Source organism: Salvelinus namaycush, chromosome 13 (assembly GCF_016432855.1).
Source record: "Salvelinus namaycush isolate Seneca chromosome 13, SaNama_1.0, whole genome shotgun sequence".
Taxonomy (NCBI): domain Eukaryota; kingdom Metazoa; phylum Chordata; class Actinopteri; order Salmoniformes; family Salmonidae; genus Salvelinus; species Salvelinus namaycush.
In genome coordinates this window covers 16,740,456-16,759,120 of record NC_052319.1, presented here as the reverse complement: position 1 = coordinate 16,759,120, position 18,665 = coordinate 16,740,456, and the positions used below count along the sequence as shown (strand labels likewise).

At 40.7% G+C, this 18,665-nt stretch overlaps 1 protein-coding gene across 3 annotated transcripts in view; it reads left to right on the top strand.

The window, feature by feature from the left end:
* The first annotated feature begins 960 nt into the window (after positions 1-960).
* The window catches only part of gtdc1 (glycosyltransferase-like domain containing 1), a 54,526-nt gene continuing 36,821 nt past the window's right edge, over positions 961-18,665 (top strand). For 2 of the 3 annotated variants that reach the window (XM_039006848.1, XM_039006847.1), the window contains exons 1-4: positions 961-1,025; positions 5,216-5,412; positions 13,539-13,706; positions 14,454-14,627. In XM_039006848.1, the coding sequence (XP_038862776.1) occupies positions 987-1,025; positions 5,216-5,412; positions 13,539-13,706; positions 14,454-14,627 (578 nt within the window). In that variant the 5' untranslated portion in view covers positions 961-986. The remainder of the gene's footprint in view (positions 1,026-5,215; positions 5,413-13,538; positions 13,707-14,453; positions 14,628-18,665) is intronic. The other variant, XM_039006849.1, reaches the window with a different exon arrangement.

Here is an 18,665-nt window from a genome sequence, read left to right as displayed (position 1 = left end):
AAAGTTTGAAAAGAAAAACTAGGCTTGAGCTAAAATTGTCACCAGCAGCGGACAGTCAAACTTGCCATGAACTGTTTGCACAGGAACTCAGAAGAATGACATTATCCATGACCTTACTAATTGAACTCACGTAATGAAATGCAAATAGAAGCAGGTGAAGAGTTCATCGTGTTAGACACACACACGCACACGCACGCACGCACGCACGCACGCACGCACGCACGCACGCACGCACGCACGCACGCACGCACGCACACACACACACACACACACACACACACACACACACACACACACACACACACACACACACACACACACACACACACACACAGAAAGAAGATAGTCTATTGTATGATCGATCAGATGTTGGGTTAGAGAAATGCACATTTCATCACTGAGTCAAATAATACATGGAAGATCAGTTATTGGCAGAGAATATGCTCACAAGTAGCCTAGCAAAATTCCCACTTGACAGAATTGTCAAAATACTGTGTGAGATAGCTCTATCGCTCAAGCCACTGAAGATCTATGCAACCAGGGTCTTTGCTATCTGGGATCCATGGGACATCCCTATCCCATTGAAGTTGACATTAAAAATTGTTAAGGTAAAGGTAAAGGTTAGGTAAGGATTATGGTTAAGCTTAGGGTAGGAGTTAAGGTTAGAGTTTGGAGTAGGGAAGTCCCAAGGATCCCGGAATGCTCTGATCATGCAACCAGCAAGGTGAGAGGGTTTCCACTAGTGACCACAGCCACATAGTCAAAATGGGCTATATCGTAAAAATTCATGAAAACAAAAACGATTTTTTTAAATTTAAAGGTTAGGGTTAGGCATAAGGTTAGCAGCGTTTTTAAGGTTAGGTTAAAAACATTTTAAGAAACAAAATTGTAGAAATAGGCGGGGTTTATGACTTTGTGGCTGTGGTAAATAGTGTACATCGGGTGAGAGGCGTTCCTAAAATGACGGTATCACGCATGGACGAAATATGTGCGTCCTTTTTTCTAGCAAGCATATTCAGGAAGAGGTGAGTTTTCATTCCACATGGAGACACAAAATAACACTGCAACGCATAGCATGTTGTTTCAAACACTTTACCTTTATATCTACATTAATTTGTATTTAGTGAAGAGGATTGTTTTTTTTTGGGGGGGGGCATTTGCATATCGAGACTAGGCTATATGTATTCGATGGCGGATATGGTTACGGATTAAATTAGTGTGTCAAACGAGATGTTGGATACTGTACAATCTAGCTCTGGTCCAGCACGGCGTTAGTGCGGCTTGCTAAAGATGAGTTTTCTGGATCTTTGAGCGGTAAAGGCCATAGACGAAATCCTTGAACAGTTTGTTTAGTGACTGGATTTAATGTACAGTACTTACGTTACTCAACTCACCAAAGTAAAGATGATGTTAGAGTGCTGAAGAACTGTTCTCTCTTATGTGACAGCCGCTATTTCTCCAAAATACGAAACAAAGTAGATATTTTGAGAACATTTTGTTTACCGCCTTTTTTTGTTGTATGGCTAGGTTACTACGAGTTGTCATGCGCACACACAGCTAGTATTTTGTTTTGTATTACATGCATAGCCAGCCAGTGTTAATTGTTGCAATAATGTTGCACATTTTAAAGACTGAAGGGAAAGGCTGATTCTCCATTTAGTAGGTTAGATAGTTTCCCCTACTCTACTGCCTTACATTTCATACGAAATCTAAATAGACCTCTACCCATGTGTTTCAAGCCCTCGAGTCACAACTGATGACACTATTTGTCTGCCTACATCTGATCAGTCAGTTCATACTAAAATACAGAGAATAGTATTGTCGTTTATGACAGTTTGCTTACTGTGTTACTTAAGAAAATATGTTTTTTCTCACTACAGTAGCTCAACAGTGAAACACTCACCAGTGATGTGGTTTTAAATGAGTAAGCTTCTTGAGGCCTACTTCAAAGGGATGCTCTAAATTTACAAGGCCACCCAAAGTCGTGAAAATTGCCTACACCATGTAAAGAAAAAAAGCATTATTTCATTCAGTGGCCTAGAATGCCTGAAAGTGTGATCCGTCATCTGCATGAGAAATCATATTTTGACAAATACAGTATAGTTTTAATAACCGACAAAAGTACATAGTAGCACATTCATGGCTCACATGTAGTTTAATTTACCAAAGGAGATCTGATGTTATTGAGTGTGGTAGATAGAACATTTCATTTTAGTTTGTCATATGAAGTCTAAAGTTCTACATTGGACTGCTGTGCTGCCTGCCTGTCTTTTCATTTTCCTGGCTATTGTGCGTATCACTGTGCCTTCTCCTTCTCCCCATCCAAGGCAGCACAGAGAGATTAGCACATGTCCATGTGCCTATAATTATAGCTGTAGTCCCTTTCAGTGGATCCTTAAATGATTAGCTTTTACGTAAAGCCTGCGCTTGTGAAGTACAAGGGCACTACTTCCTCAATTAAAAGAAGGAAAGTCACTTCTCACTCATTTCACCGCTTTGAAACCTTAATCTGTGGAAAATGGGAGCTTCCTCCCCTTTTCTAATATGAGATCAAAGGAGTTATGAATAGCATTACACGTTCCTTGCTCGATGTGCGAAGCTGCTTAAATTTGCATTGTCAAACTGAAAGGCCTGTCATGAGAACACTGAATGAAAAGGTTTTTAGGACACAATATTACCCTCTGTTTTGCTGGTTGAGCACTGATCCTAATGTAATCATAGTTTTTAGAAATATCTGTGAATATTATTGCCATTTACACCAATGGTGGAAAATAGGAAATGCTTCTATGACCTATAACTCAGTTATAGCCCACAGATAAACAATTCAATACACTAGGAATGTAGTCTTTCAAGTATGTCATCTTTCAAAACATTTCAATCATAAAACATTTGCTCTCGAGTACATTTGGTGCCAGGAATTTTATTCAGATTAAAGGAACATAAAATCACAGAGGCGAAACTATTTTCCCAGATGTCAGACTACAGTAAATTTTTATGTCTAGTATTTTTATTTATTTTGATGTATAATAAATGTGTTATGTTGCCTTTATCTTATATGTGTTAGTATTTACTACATTTGCCACCTAGCTGGTTGGTCAAGTGGGCCCTCAACCCTAACTACCTTCCGGACAGTGCTCAATAACTTTGGTTACCCTTAGCCTCAATCTGCCATTTTCTCAGCTGCTACAGTATCTGAGGGGGATCTCTCATCTGATCCCATGTTTAGGATAAATAAATCCTCCAAGAAAAGGAATCAGAGCTATCCTCCTCCCTGTCAGCCACCATCTAAGATGATTCCCACACACACACACAGACAGAATGCATGCTTAAACCCTGCATGGCCGAAGGGACCAAAAGGGAGGTGTCGGAATCTGGCACGCACGCTCCAGCGATCTGTGTTTGCCGCCGGTCCCTGCAATCCCATCCAACCCTGTGCCTGCTACCCCCAAGGGCACGATGGGGGTAGGGCTTCTGGTGATGACTTTAATGGTCACGATTGGTCCTCACAGTGACATTTTTATATGGAAATGCTGGCTGCCTCACCCCACCCTTGCTATCTAGGCCTATGTAAATCCTGTATTTCTGCATGAAATCCCTTTGCACCTCAGGGTGATGTGTGTGTGGTGAGGGGAGTGTTATGCACTTCAGTGTGTTTTTCCGGGATACACACAGGATTTATAAAGCTGTGGTGGTGATTTTCCACTTAGATTTAGAAGAGAATGAATATGTGCTATAGTTGCCCTATACTCTGGAAATGTTGTCAGTGACGTTGAGGATGTAAAGCTAAATTCTAAATGTAAGGGCGGAAAAAATGACCTTCCAATTTGTACCTTCTTATTATGTTCCAATATTCACTTTTTGTCATGTTGTTTTGTTTCCAGGCTGAAATGGTGTTTCGGTTTAATGACAAAGCCTATCTGAGAGTCTCCAGTCAGACAAGTCAGGTCGTGAAATGACTTGTCAACATTCACAGTGTCATTACCGTGTTATTAATTCCTGAGTGGTTTGGTGCGTTGGGGATTCCCTGTCACATCAGTGTGTGGGGGAGAGAATGGTGACATTAACCCCTTCAGTTCATGTCTGCCATTGAGGTGGAATGGGGTCAATAACCTGAATACTCTGAAAAGGTGGGCGAAAGGTATAGATGAGGAGAGATTTGATCGTCAATGGGTCCATTATGCAATGCATGGCGGTAAGATTGGAAATCCCCCCGGAGATGTGGTTGAAAATGTGTTGTTTCGTGTTCTATTCCAGATGAGATGTTTGTCTTCTGTTAGCTGTTATGCCATACAGTAATGGTCCATTGGCTATCCACATAATTGTTTCAAATTCTGTGAAAGCTTGAATAATGCTCTGTGCTTGGCAAGAGTCACACACCAGGTCAGAGATGTCAATATGTCATCTAAACATTTAGATTTTGTTTACAAATTTAATGCTGCCAGTATATATTGGTTTTCCATTAAGCGTTTTGTTACAATGGGTCACAATTGTGCTTTCAGGAAGATGTATTTTTGTCATTGGTCTAAACTTCTGTTTGCATTTCTAAAGCATTTACTTCCTACTCAACTCGATATGTACCGTCTTTAACATTTTTTAAGGTTTTATGGTGTCCAAAAAAATTACATAGCAAGTTTTCTGCTTAAGATATGACTTGCATTTAAGAACGAGAGAGGGACCAAGATATTGACTGATTGGAAAGTCTGTGGGCGAATGATGAGTGTGGCAAATAACTTACTACCCATTGTGGGCAGCTTAATGGAAGAATGAGATGGAGGACATAACATTTACTGTAATAAACTGGAAATAATGGGGAGGAAATTTGTTGGAAAAGAAATTGCACGGGAACACAGTTATATTATATCAATGTATCCTCAGCATTTTAGGCTGCAATTTCTTTCCATCATCATCACTCATATTCTTCCTTGCTTTTGCCATTAATTTACACTACCAGATAGTTTGTAATGACTATTTTACAAAAAAACTATTTGTATGTGGTCAGGTCAGTTTACCATAACTGATACAACTGGTCAGATTTCTTTTGTCCCACAGGAAATGAATAGACTACACTTCCCAAAATCCAACTGGTCTCTTCCTCTTTCCCTGCCAAGGAGGCCTTCATTGTCAATCTCTGAAAGCAATGATTTCCCCCTCATTTCCCTATTCTTACTGCAGTTATCTTGTCCTTGGTTATTATCATCCATTTTTCTCTCCTCAGATTCAGAATAGCCCATCCATGAGTGTGCTACTGGTAGAGGCGTTCTACGGTGGCTCCCACAAACAGCTGATAGACCTGCTTAGAGAGAATGTGGACGACTGCGTGTCCTACACACTGCCGGCTAAGAAATGGCACTGGAGGGCCAGGACAGCAGCCCTGTACTTCATGCAGGCTATCCCGGCTAGCCCCTCATACCGGTATACATAGAAACATGACTGTTGGAATTGATACAGTGCTGATTAAGATTGCTAGATCATTGTTATTGTGAAATATACAGTACCAGTCAAACGTTTGGACACACCTACTCATTGAGATGGTTTGAGTTGAGTTGGACCGGAGAGTGAAGGAAAAGCAGCCAACAAGTGCTCAGCATATGTGAGAACTCCTTCAAGACTGTTGGAAAAGCATTCCAGGTGAAGCTGGTTGAGAGAATGCCAAGAGTGTGCAAAGGGTGGATAATTTAGAATCTAAAATAAATTTGATTTAACACTTTTTTTTGGTTACTACATGATTCCATATGTGTTATTTCATAGTTTTGATGTCTTCACTATTATTCTACAATGTAGAAAATAGTAAAAATAAAGAAAAACTTGAAAGAGTAGGTGTGTCCAAACTTTTGACTGGTACTGTACACTGCTTTTTTTGTTGGTCTTTCCAACATGTTGTTTGTGAGCTCTGTAAAGGGGAAATCCAATTCCTCTGTTTTGGCACAGTGAGATGGAAAGTGGGCCATGTGGTTGTCAGCCATTTTTCAGGTACCCTTGTATCACTCACTAGTGGACTTCAGAGATTGGGATTCCATTAGGTCATTGACTTCCACAGAGTGGATTTAGATCATATGTAATGAGACACAGCTGCTTGAAATGTCCCCAACCTTTCACTCTCTATTTTTCGGTGTCAATATGTTTTCCGTTTTATTTTGCACATTACTTTTAGGGGAATAACCCAATGTGTAAAAGTACTTAGCTATCTTTTCTTTTTGCTTTGGAATTACTTTGTACATTTTATTAGGGAAACACAGATCAATTAGATACTATCCTGTCATTAAACCAGAGGGTGCACTATGATTATTATTCATCATTTTATTTGATTATAAATTCTGCTTTGCAGAAACGGGTTTGATTCAGGACTTGGTGAGTACTTCACAGATGATTGGCAAATATAGGGCGATTTACTATACGCTTGGTGAAGCGATGCATGATGCTGCAGCTCACCCACACACAGGGCTAACGCTCAGATTGATGTGTACTTGTCTGGTTTTGATCCCTCTCTGTCATCTCTGCAACACCGCAGTAACAGTCGTTACTGGAGAACACAGTGGGCGAGCCATGTCACCTATAGAGTAGAATTCCAACTTCAAAAAGGTCATCAGTCAAAATGAAGACAGGTAGTCAAATCGATAGTGGCTAGCAGAGGTGTGCACTCGAGTCTGACTGTTGTTACAAATGTCATGACTTGAGACTCAACTTGATAGAAAGTACAATAACTTCAGATTTGACTTGGAGCTTCAAAACTCGACTTTGATTGGAGACTGATGACTTGAAATCATCTGGCCAGGTTTTGTAACGTTGTGTCACAAATTTTGCGGACAGAGTCTCCTTGGATTGTTCTCCACGTAGCCAGAGACAGTATTGCAGTTGCAAAAAAAATGATTGTCTGGTGAAACACACTCAGTCCTCTGATTGGACCAGCAAACTGTCAATCAACACAGATCGGGTGAGCTAGCACAATGGGAAGGTTTTGGGTGGTGCAAGTGGGAAATTTAATGGTGAAAATATTAGTTTTTTCATACATATTTTAATAGGGTACATAATATTATATCCTGCCATTTGTATTTGATATTTATACCGTTGCTTATTCGATCTGGTCACTAACATTGGGTTACGGCATTGCATCAAATTATTGTTTCAAAAACATCAAATTTGTGCTTCAGAAAGAAATGTTTGTGGGTCTTGAGTGTTGACCAATGATCAGTCATCGGCGTGCAAAGGCGGCTGCACATATCCAGATAGTGACCAGAAAGCGCTTGTTTATTTTTTTCCGGTTTTTCCTGGCAAAAACAAAGTAGCCTACCTACAGTTGAAGTCGTAAGTTTACATACACTTATGTTGGAGTCATTAAAACTTGTTTTTCAACCACTTCACAAATTTATTGTTAGGTCGGTTAGGACATCTGCTTTGTGCATTACACAAGTCATTTTTCCAACAATTGTTTACAGAAAGATAATTTCACTTATAATTCGCTGTATCACAATTCCAGTGGGTCAGAAGTTTACATACACTAAGTTGACTGTGCCTTTAAACAGCTTGGAAAATTCCAGAAAATTGTCATGGCTTTAGAAGCTTCTGATAGGCTAATTGACATCATTTGAGTGAATTGGAGGTGTACCTGTGGATGTATTTCAAGGCCTACCTTCAAACTCAGTGCCTCTTTGCTTGACATCATGGGAAAATCAAAAGAAATCAGCCAAGACCTCAGAAAAATAATTGGAGACTTCCACAAGTCTGGTTCATCCTTGGGAGCAATTTCCAAATGCCTGAAGGTACCACGTTCATCTGTACAAACAATAATACGCAAGTCTATACACCATGGGACTACACAGCCGTCATACCGCTCAGGAAGGAGACGTGTTCTGTCTCCTAGAGATGCACGTACTTTGGTGCGAAAAGTGCAAATCAATCCCAGAACAACAGCAAATGACCTTGTGAAGATGCTGGAGGAAACAGGTACAAAAGTATTTATATCCACAGTAAAACAAGTCCAATATCGACATAACCTGAAAGGCCGCTCAGCAAGGAAGAAGCCACTGCTCCAAAACCACCATAAAAAAGCCAGACTACGGTTTGCAACTGCACATGGGGACAGAGATCGTACTTTTTGGAGAAATGTCCTCTGGTCTGATGAAACAAAAGTAGAACTGTTTGGCCATAATGACCATCGTTATGTTTGGAGGAAAAAGGGGGATGCTTGCAAGCCGAAGAACACCATCCCAACTGTGAAGCACAGGGGTGGCAGCATCATGTTGGTGTTTTGCTGCAGGAGGGACCGGTGCACTTCACAAAATAGATGGTAGCATGAGGATGGAAAATTATGTGGATATATTGAAGCAACATCTCAAGACATCAGTCAGGAAGTTAAAGCTTGTTCTCAAATGGGTCTTCCAAATGGACAATGAACCTAAGCATACTTCCAAAGTTGTGGAAAAATGGCTTAATGACAACAAAATCAAGGTATTGGAGTGGCCATCACAAAGCCCTGACCTTAATCCCATAGAAAATGTGTGGGCAGAACTGAAAAAGTGTGTGCGAGCAAGGAGGCCTATAAACCTGACTCCGTTACACCAGCTCTGTCAGGAGGAATAGGCCAAAATTCACCCAACTTATTGTGGGAAGCTTGTGGAAGGCTACCCGAAACGTTTGACCCAAGTTCAACAATTTAAAGGCAATGCTACCAAATACTAATTGAGTGTATGTAATCTTCTGACCCACTGGGAATGTGATGAAATAAATAAAAGTGGAAATAAATCACTCTCTACTATTATTCTGACATTTCACATTCTTAAAATAAAGTGGTGATCCTAACTGACCTAAGACAGTGAATTTTTACTAGGATTAAATGTCAGGAATTGTGAAAAACTGAGTTTAAATGTATTTGGCTAAGGTGTATGTAAACTTCCGACTTCAACTGTACATTTAATGTTATCCATGTAAAGTGCTAATTAGCAATCTTCTACTGACGCATCTTTGCCTCAACAATGGGCTACTTGGGGATGTCATAGATCATGTTCATATTTAAAATAGTCCTAGTTTGGGTGGGTTTTAATTCTTTACCTCAGTGGTGGTACTGGCTATGACCTAAAGATAGCTAGCTGTAACATCGCACTACCTTCAATATTTATGCGATGAAAATGTAACATATTCTGGCGAATTAATTATGATATTTGTTAGGAAGAAAAAGGCTACAGACAGATCATGCTTTCTATTCCGATCATTCAACCCCCGCTGCATGCTGGGAGGCCGTATGATCCTGCTTGCTATTGACTCCAAAAAGTGACAGTATGACTTGATAACGTTATACCTAATTGATATTGATTGCTATCATGAATGACTCAGCTCAAAATGCAGATGTAAAACACAGTTTATTTCTGTATCTTGCACTTTGAAAATGCAACATCTTGGCCATGTTCTGTTATAATCTCCACCCGGCACAGCCAGAAGAGGACTGGCCACCCCTCATAGCCTGGTTCCTCTCTAGGTTTCTTCCTAGGTTTTGGCCTTTCTAGGGAGTTTTTCCTAGCCACCGTGCTTCTACACCTGCATTGCTTGCTGTTTGGGGTTTTAGGCTGGGTTTCTGTACAGCACTTCGAGATATTAGCTGATGTACGAAGGGCTATATAAAATAAACTTGATTGATTGATCACCGTTTATGGCTGTAATGACAGGCTACATTTGCGCACGTGTTCGCCGTGTGGGCATGTGTGTGTGCGAGGTTGCAAACTTTAAGTTTGAACCACTCATTTTTGGGGGTCGCGGGTCAAGAACTTTGAAAACCACTGAACTAGCGAACAGATTGCTGATTTGCCGTGCATCGCAAACTTCAAATTGTAGCGTGATTGTAGGATTGCCATAAATTAATATGCAGCTCCAAATTAGTTTGGTCAATAACAGAAAAAGTACCCAATTGTCATACTTGAGTAAAAGGAAAGATACCTTAATAGAAAATGACTCTCAGTAAAATACTACTTGAGTAATAGTCTACAAGTATTTGGTTTTAAATATACTTATGTATCAAAAGGAAATGTAATTGCTAAAATATACTTAAGTATCAAAACTAAAAGTATACATTATTTTAAATATCTTATATTAACAAAATCAGACAGCATATTATTTTATTTTTTAAAATAAATGTATGGATAGACAGGGGCACACTCCAACACATAATTTACGAACAAAGCATTTGTGTTTAGTGAGATCAGAGGCAGTGGATAACCAGATCAGAGGCAGTGGATAACCAGGGATGTTCTCTTGATAAGTGTGTGAATTGGACCATTTTCCTGTCCTGTTAAGCATTCAAAATGTAACGAGTACTTTTGTGTGTCAGGGGAAATGTATGAAGTAAAAAGTACATGATTTTCTTTAGAAATGTAGTGCAGTAAAAGTTGTCAAAAATATAAATAGTAAAATACAGATACCCCAAAAACTACTGAAGTAGTACTTTAAAGTATTTTTACTTAAGTACTTTACACCATTGGTCAATAATATGAACGGTTAACTTTGCAAGATCACCAGCAATGGGGCCTCAAGCAACAATTACTAGCATAGACCTACTGGTCTTTTGGTAAGTCAAAATTGCCTGAAATGGATCATTTACTTATGAAGCTCCCATTTGGAATTTGTTGTTCAAATCAATTATTACGTAGGCCTAATCAAAATGCATTGTAGACAAAATAACTTGTTCTCTGGTAATCTCAATAAATAAACTAAGATTTGTATTTGAACAACTCATTGCCTTTATTATTATTTTATTTTTTACTTGACTTGAAAAAACCTGCGACTTGACTTGCTCTTTGAATGCACGACTTGGACTTGACTCAAGACTTAACAGTTCTATTTGGGACTTGACTTGGATCTTGTGACTTGAGACTTGAATAATCGTGTCTTGGTCCCACTTCTGGTGGCTAGGTACATTATGGAATGTCATGTGGCTAAGTAATAGCTCATACAGTAAGTAACTAAGCATAACCCCCTTTCTCAGTTCTGCTGTTTGTTGCCGTTTTGGATTTTGCAGAATGGGATATTTGTTGTTCCCTCTATGGGATGACAAGTGGTAATTCAGCACATAACAAATCAAAATGTTCTACTTATTTATATGAAAAAGGTAAATATCATTTTTTTTAAATCCATCTCCCACTAAAGGAATACTTTAGTCCTGCAGTTTCAGTGCGTCTAATTCTTAACTACACAGGATGTCCCTGTGGAATATTCTTGGCATGAAAAAGGTAAAAATAGAGAACTCTCATCTGGTTTGAGTCAGAGCCCCGCATTACCGACAGAGTTTAGGGGGTGAGGGTGATTTCTGTAACATGCAGTCCTGTAGGCCTCTTTTAGTTTTGATCGAAGGCCCAAACAGGCTAGGAAATTGGGCTAATCCCATGTCTGAGAGGCACACGGAGACGTGATCTTAGCGATGGCTCGTGGACTCAACCACATCAAAGATTCCTCGCTCATGGGTTAAGGGGACTGACTGACTGATGAAGGGATGGGCCAAGGCTTGAAGTGGAGGATGGGGTCACATAGGGAGATGATGGAGCTTCAAAGCCTCATCACTGAGCACGCAACAGATACAGAGATGCCGCAGAGGGAGACGGAGAGAGAGATATGCTTTTAGAGACATGGAAATGCTGCATTGTCTGAGAGGCTGCAGCAGAGCTGGGCAGGGCTGGGTGGATTATCCTGCTTGGGAAATTATTCGATTTGGGTGATGTTACTATTTTACCTGCTGGTTACAATAAATGGGTCGTATTTAGCAGGATTTATCCCTTTGATGGATGAAAGGCATTTTAGTGGTTGGCATTGGAAGCAGTGGGGACATTCAAGTCTGATATGGCTCGGCTAAAAAGAGAGCTATCCCTCACCTCCCAGGGTTTCATTTTAGTCAGACATTAGTAAGCACGAAGATATGGAAGTAAGGCCCAGCGTTTGTTAGACATAATTGTTCAGTGCATTCTGAAGTATTCAGACCCCTTGACTTTTTCCCCATTTTGTTACGTTACAGCCTTATTCTAAAATTGATTAAATAGTTTCCCCCCCTCATCAATCTACACACAATACCTCAAAATGACAAAGCAAAAACAAGTTTTTAGACATTTTTGCAAATGAATAAAAAATTAAAAACCGAAATCACATTTACATAAGTATTCAGACCCTTTACTCAGTACTTTGTTGAAGCACCTTTAGCAGCAATTACAGCCTCAAGTTTTCTTGGGTATGACGCCATAAACTTGACACACCTGTTTTTGGGGAGTTTCTCCCATTCTTCTCTGCAGATCCTCTCAAGCTCTGTCAGGTTGGATGAGGAGCGTTGCTGCACAGCTATTTTCAGGTCTCTCCAGAGATGTTCGATCGGGATCAAGTCCGGACTCTGGCTGGGCCACTCAAGGACATTCAGAGACTTGTCCCGATGCCGCTCCTGTGTTTTCTTGGCTGTGTGAGGTCCTGAGTGCTCTGGAGCAGGTTTTAATCAAGGATCTCTCTGTACTTTGCTCTGTTCATTTTTCCCTCGATCCTGACTAGTCTCCCAGTCCCTGCCGCTGAAAACATTCCCACAGCATGATGCTGCCACCACCATGCTTCACCGTAGGGATGGTGCCAGGTTTCCTCCATAGGTGCCGCTTGGCATTCAGGCCAAAGAGTTCAATCTTGGTTTTATCAGACCGGAGAATCTTGTTACTCATGGTCTGAGAGTCCTTTAGGTGCCCTTTGGCAAACTCCAAGCAGGCTGTCGTGTATTTTCCTGAAGAGTGGCTTCCGTCTGGCCACTCTACCATAAAGGCCTCATGGTGGAGTGCTGCAGAGATGGTTGTCCTTCTAGAAGGTTCTCCCATTTCCACAGAGGCGCTTTGGAGCTCTGTCAGAGTGAATATCGGGTCTTGGTCACCTCCCTGACCAAGGCCCTTCACCCCTGATTGCTCAGTTTGGCCGGGCGGACAGCTCTAGGAAGAGTATTGGTGGTTCCAAACTTCTTTCATATTAGAATGATAGAGGCCACTGTGTTCTTGGGGACCTTCAATGCTGCAAACATTTTTTGGTACCCTTCCCCAGATCTGAGCCTTGACACAATCCTGTCTCGGAGTGCTACGGACAATTCCTTCGACCTCATGGCTTGGTTTTTGCTCGACATGCACTGTCAACTGTGGGACCTTATATAGACAGATGTGTGCCTGTCCAAATCATGTCCAATCAATTGAATTTACCACAGGTGAACTCCAATCAAGTTGTAGAAACATCTGAAGGACAGACAGGATGCACCTGAGCTCAATTTGGAGTCTCATAGCAAAGGATCTAAATACTTATGTAAATAAGGTATTTCAGTTTTTATACATTTGCAACATTTCTAAAAACCAGTTTTCGCTTTGTCATTATGGGGTATTGTGTGTAGATTGATGATGATTTTTTGTTATTTAATCCATTTTAGAATAAGGTTGTAACGTAACAAAATGTGGAAAAAGTCAAGGGGTCTGAATACTTTCTGAATGCACTGTATTTGCAGATAGATTAACTCACCCTCACCATCCTAACCCCCTGTGCTGTGTTCTGGTCCTCAGGGTCCTGTTTGCCAGTTCTGTGCTGAACCTGTCTGAACTGGTGGCCCTGCGTCCTGACCTGGCCACACTGAAGAAGGTGCTCTACTTCCACGAGAACCAGCTGGTCTATCCAGTCCGCAAGAGCCAGGACAGAGACTTCCAGTACGGATACAACCAGGTCCTGTCATGGTAAAGACCAGCCCGGCCTTGAGTGTGCAGTACACAATGTATAATACAGTACACAATCTATCTGGTGTGCAGTGAGTGCACGTTATTATCACAGTTAACAGTAGGAACAAGAGGTCGTAACAAGCAAAGACGATGAGCAACGAGCATAATTGCTCTGTTTGTTTGTGTATTTAAAATAAACAAACAACACACTATTCATACGGTAATAGTTTGTCTTAATGAGCATGTCTGGGGCGCAACATGATTGGTTAATTACGGCAGGCCGACATGATGCTCTCTGGGTAATTGAAGTCACTCTTGTCGAGCGACTGGGCTGTCATTAATCAGAAGGCGAACAGTAAAGAGAGGGGCACTCTAAAGAAAAGTGATTGTTGTTGATCTGCATAGGGCAACGCGTCAATAAGTCAGTTCTGCAAGGCCCACTCAATCTACTTTAATGTCATTAACCCAGTCAAATATGGCAGCATTAAATAATACGCTACTCAAAGGGAATGGATCATTAAGAGATGTTTGATTGGATTCAAGCCAGATTGCTTTGCTAATTTGAATTATAATGCATGGCTTTCGTTCTAATGAAAGAGAATGGGAGCCATTTAAGACTGTACTGATAAATGCAGACTATGCTGAACTGTTCCATGTGGCACACACTGAATCTGCAAATGAAGTAGTGTCACTTTGTGTGTGTGTGTACGTACGCGTGTGTGTGTCACTGACTGTGTGTGTACCCTTCTTTTCCTTTCCCCCCAGCTTGGTGGCAGATGTGGTGGCGTTCAACTCTTCTTTCAACATGGAGTCTTTCCTGTCCTCCATTTCGTCCTTCATGAAGATGATCCCCGACCACAGGCCCAAAGACCTGGACAAGCTCATACGCCCAAAGTGTCGGGTCCTCCACTTCCCCATCCAATTCCCCCATGTCACAAGGTCAGTGTCATCATCCCTGGCTACAGTAATTTGCCTTCTAGGGATAACCAGGCCACTGATTAAATAAAGCAGAGTGGAAAGAGAAAGAGAGTTGCAGGCTTTTAATCCGTCCCAGAGAGCTGATAGGGTTTGGGAGCATGGTTAATAGCAATCTGACTGACTGGAGAGAAGTTAGTTGTGTAAGAGTCAAGATTAGTAGTGTCTACGGAGCTTTAATATCCTGTTTCGTGTTTTCGCTAAGGCCTCTCTATCACTCTCGCACGTACCGCCTATGTATACATTACAGATGTTGATGAATTCATTACAGATGTTGATGTGTCTATGTGAAGTGTTTGGGTGAGATGGAAAGAGGTGGCAACCTTTTTAGGAGGAGAGGGGTTTTTCTGTATCTCTTTGGATTGATTTAAGTGCTTCATCAGTATAGGTAAAATATTTTAAAAAAGATAAAAAATAATAATTATTTAATTAGAACATTGCGGTTAAGGAATATATTGAATCAAGCAATACTATTTGCTAGATGTATTATGAATTATTTCAACTAAAGCGCCAGAAAATATCCATTGTTACGTCAAATTGTACTTAGAAATTCACTTCAGCTAATACCAAATAATGAGTTTACATTTGTAAGTAAAATAACATGCATATAGATTAGAGAACTGTCATTGTGGATCGATTGGATCCAGGCGTCTCTTTATAAGCTGTTGTCTCGGCTCAGTGATGAGGGGTGGTTCTTTTTTATTGCTCTGTTCCAAAACAATGCTCTAGCTGCTAAGTGCTCCAAACCTCGACGCAACAGAGGGTCTGCTTCCTATTACAGACCAAATCAACAGCAGCCACTTCTTCACATGAAAACAACGGCATCATAACCGTTTAAATTTGAATATTAACATTGAAACACCAAAGGTATTGAGACAAAGTCCTTTTTCTAAGTGTTGACCACACAGGTGTGTGCTTGTCAATCCAATGTTGGTGTTGCTGCTTGAACATTTCTCTTATGTATCACAGCTGGAATTTCTTCCATGATATCCCATTTTAAGCAAAACCATAATGCCCATATTTTCATGAAGGCGGCATGGCATTTATTGAATAGAAATTCATAAACATATGATGCAGTTTTTTAGCGATTCCTGTGCTTTCTTTCAAGCCTTGCCATTCTCGGGGGTGACCGAACACAGTGGAAAAGATGAAAGCAGTCTCCTCCGCTCACCCAAGTGCACATATTGTTCTGAGCCTACTCTTGTGGCATATTATAGCTAATTATTTAAGCCTACGTCTCCCTGTCCATGAAACTTGTGTGTGAGAGTGTTTGTGTGACCCTGCCTGCAGTAATTGTGTCACGCAGACTTTATTTTATGGCCTTCCCAATTAGAGCGAGTGTATTATGTGATTTGAGTCCACTTTATGCTGGAAGCGCATATTCCCTCACAGTGACAAGTTTAACATTCAACATCATCATAATGCATTACCACATAACTAGACAGATTTTGAGGCCAAGATTAAGAGTAAGGTTTGTTTTTATAGTATTTAGAGAGTATTTTTTTCTCTTTAAATTTTAAGTACATTGAAAGCAATGATGCAACTACAGTTTCTGAGCAGTGTATGTGTTTGTGTGCATCTCTGCATGTTTCCCTGTATATTCACTGCGGTAAGAAATACTGAAAGTGAACTGCCATGGATGACGCAGGCCTCTCGCCCAGAGTGTTTTTCAGCTCATTTTCAGATGGTAATTTGCCTGATCCAAAGCAAACTCACAGAGTGTAAGTAAGCGATTATATGCATGGCCGACAATCCCCCAACATGCCCGCGGTCCTTTTCCAAACACAGTTAGTCCAGCTCTTTGAAAATATAAAACGCTTAGAGAAACAAATAGAGTAGAAATACCAGAAGATTCTTCTGTATAGGTATTTTTATGTCGCTCTGTCGCTCTCAGAAATGTCCACTCGGTCCAAGCTCTGGAGAGTTTATGGTGTTACTGAGAGCCCAAATTAATTTGCAAATGCACAAATAAAAACTCTCAACAACCTAAAAGCCCTTTTTTCAGGCTGCACAACTGGTGGGTTTGTGAAAGCAATGGAGGGCTCTTTGTGGTTTGTGTGTTTGCAGTATCCATCTATCAATCGGCTTTTGAGAGGTGGACTTTTGTAATTTAATAGCGATTGACCTGAGCCAGCAGAAACCTGCGGTGAGATACAAAGCCATCACATTTATCATCGTGGAACAGCGGGGCATTGACTTTCTTTGAGTATTGTCAATCCGCTGGTCTGGTCTGTGTGTGTACACACACACACACACACCAGACCAGACCAGCGTATTGACAATATTCAAATATATATATTATATATATATAGTGGGTGGGGAATGGAGAGGGGGTCATCAAATGTGCACGTGATCAGCAGGTGCCAAATTCTGGCAGGCCTTGCCAGGGACCCCACTGCAGTTTCCCCCATTCACCCCAGTTCTTTCTGAGGCCTTTGTGTGGCTGTCAGGTTGTCAGACAGCGTGTGTTCCTTTTCCTCTTGAGAACAGAACACCGTCAGGTGTTTAAGGGGGAGGGAAACCAGATTGATCAGGATTAGTATATTGTTATTTCATTTTCTCACATGTAATATCTGCATTAAAAAAGGAATGTGGAAGGAACCAAGGGAATGTAGGCTTCTATGGAACAGGTTCTCCATTGTTAATGTTAAGAGACAAAAGGAGGGATTCCTTTAATGTTCTTCCATGAAAAGATATTAATGCAGGTTTCAACTCCGCTTGAAAGCGTTGTACGTTCTTTAGGACCTCCCCACTGATGGCCGGTTTTCATTAAGTCCCTTAACTCGCTGCAGATAACTGAAGATACTTTTAAGTTGATTGGGAAAAGGTTGTTCTTTTTTGGCTACTTTTAAAAGACATTGATGTGGCTCTGTGTGAAGAAGCAGGCAGTCAACTCAGGTCTCAAGTGACTGACTCCTGGAATGAGTCTACTGGAGGAGCAGATGGCAGGATATCCTGTTTGAAACGTTCCTTTGACAAAGTTCAAATGCAACTGGACGTTTTCGCAACTGATTGAAGATGGTAACAGGAGGACAAATATAATCTGTTTAGTCCAACACGATCCATAATAACCTAATCAGATATATTCTATTATACAGTTAACTTTGTGTTTCACTGTTTAAACGACTGATGAGACAGAAAAATGTAGACTTTTGGATGAATAATGTTCGTGTGAAAAATGGAGAGGTTAACCGGTTTGCTTTGGTTTCTGATTTGTGTCTAAGGGCAGAGAGAGATTGTTGTTGTATCATCCACCCCACATAGAAAACCTATGAAGAACAAACAACCCCAAGGAGTGTCGAAGGTTTTCTAGATTATAGACATCTGAAGGCATTTGTTGCCACGAGCCTTGGTAAAGCTTGGTGAGGCTGTTTAGCCGTGGGACTGTGGGGACTAATTGGAAACATTAAAGCGATGGAGCAGAGGAATTTGAAAGGCAGTGCTGTCTGGGTCGACTGGCTTGAGGAGACCATGTTAAACAGGTGTGTTGTAGACAGAAACAAGGATTGATTGATGTTTGGAATTGATTTACCATTAGATCAATAGGGTGATCATTTTGCAATAATTGAACAAACATCTACCAAATAGACGGAAAGAGAGAAACATGCTGTAGTACAGTCCTTCATGTGGTTATTTAGTCTCTTTATGATATGTAGAAAAGTGTAAAGAATTCAAGCTACATTGTCTGCTTGATTCCATTATTTGTATTATCAAATTGATGATACATACCACCTCCCTGTGAATTTAATTCAGATGATTCACCACGTTCTCTCTGACTTTGTTCATGGATAGACTTTCAACTGATCCCAGATATTTATCCCCTTGTTTACCACTAATGAAAATCTAGAACAATATGTTGTGTTCAACAGATTTATATGACCATGTAATCTGTTGTGTACTCCAATCTAACCTCTAATCTTGATCATGACACCGTTTAGATACAGCCTGAGATGATGAGGTAAATCTCCCTAAACCTCACTCACCCAGCCACCCAGGCCAGGC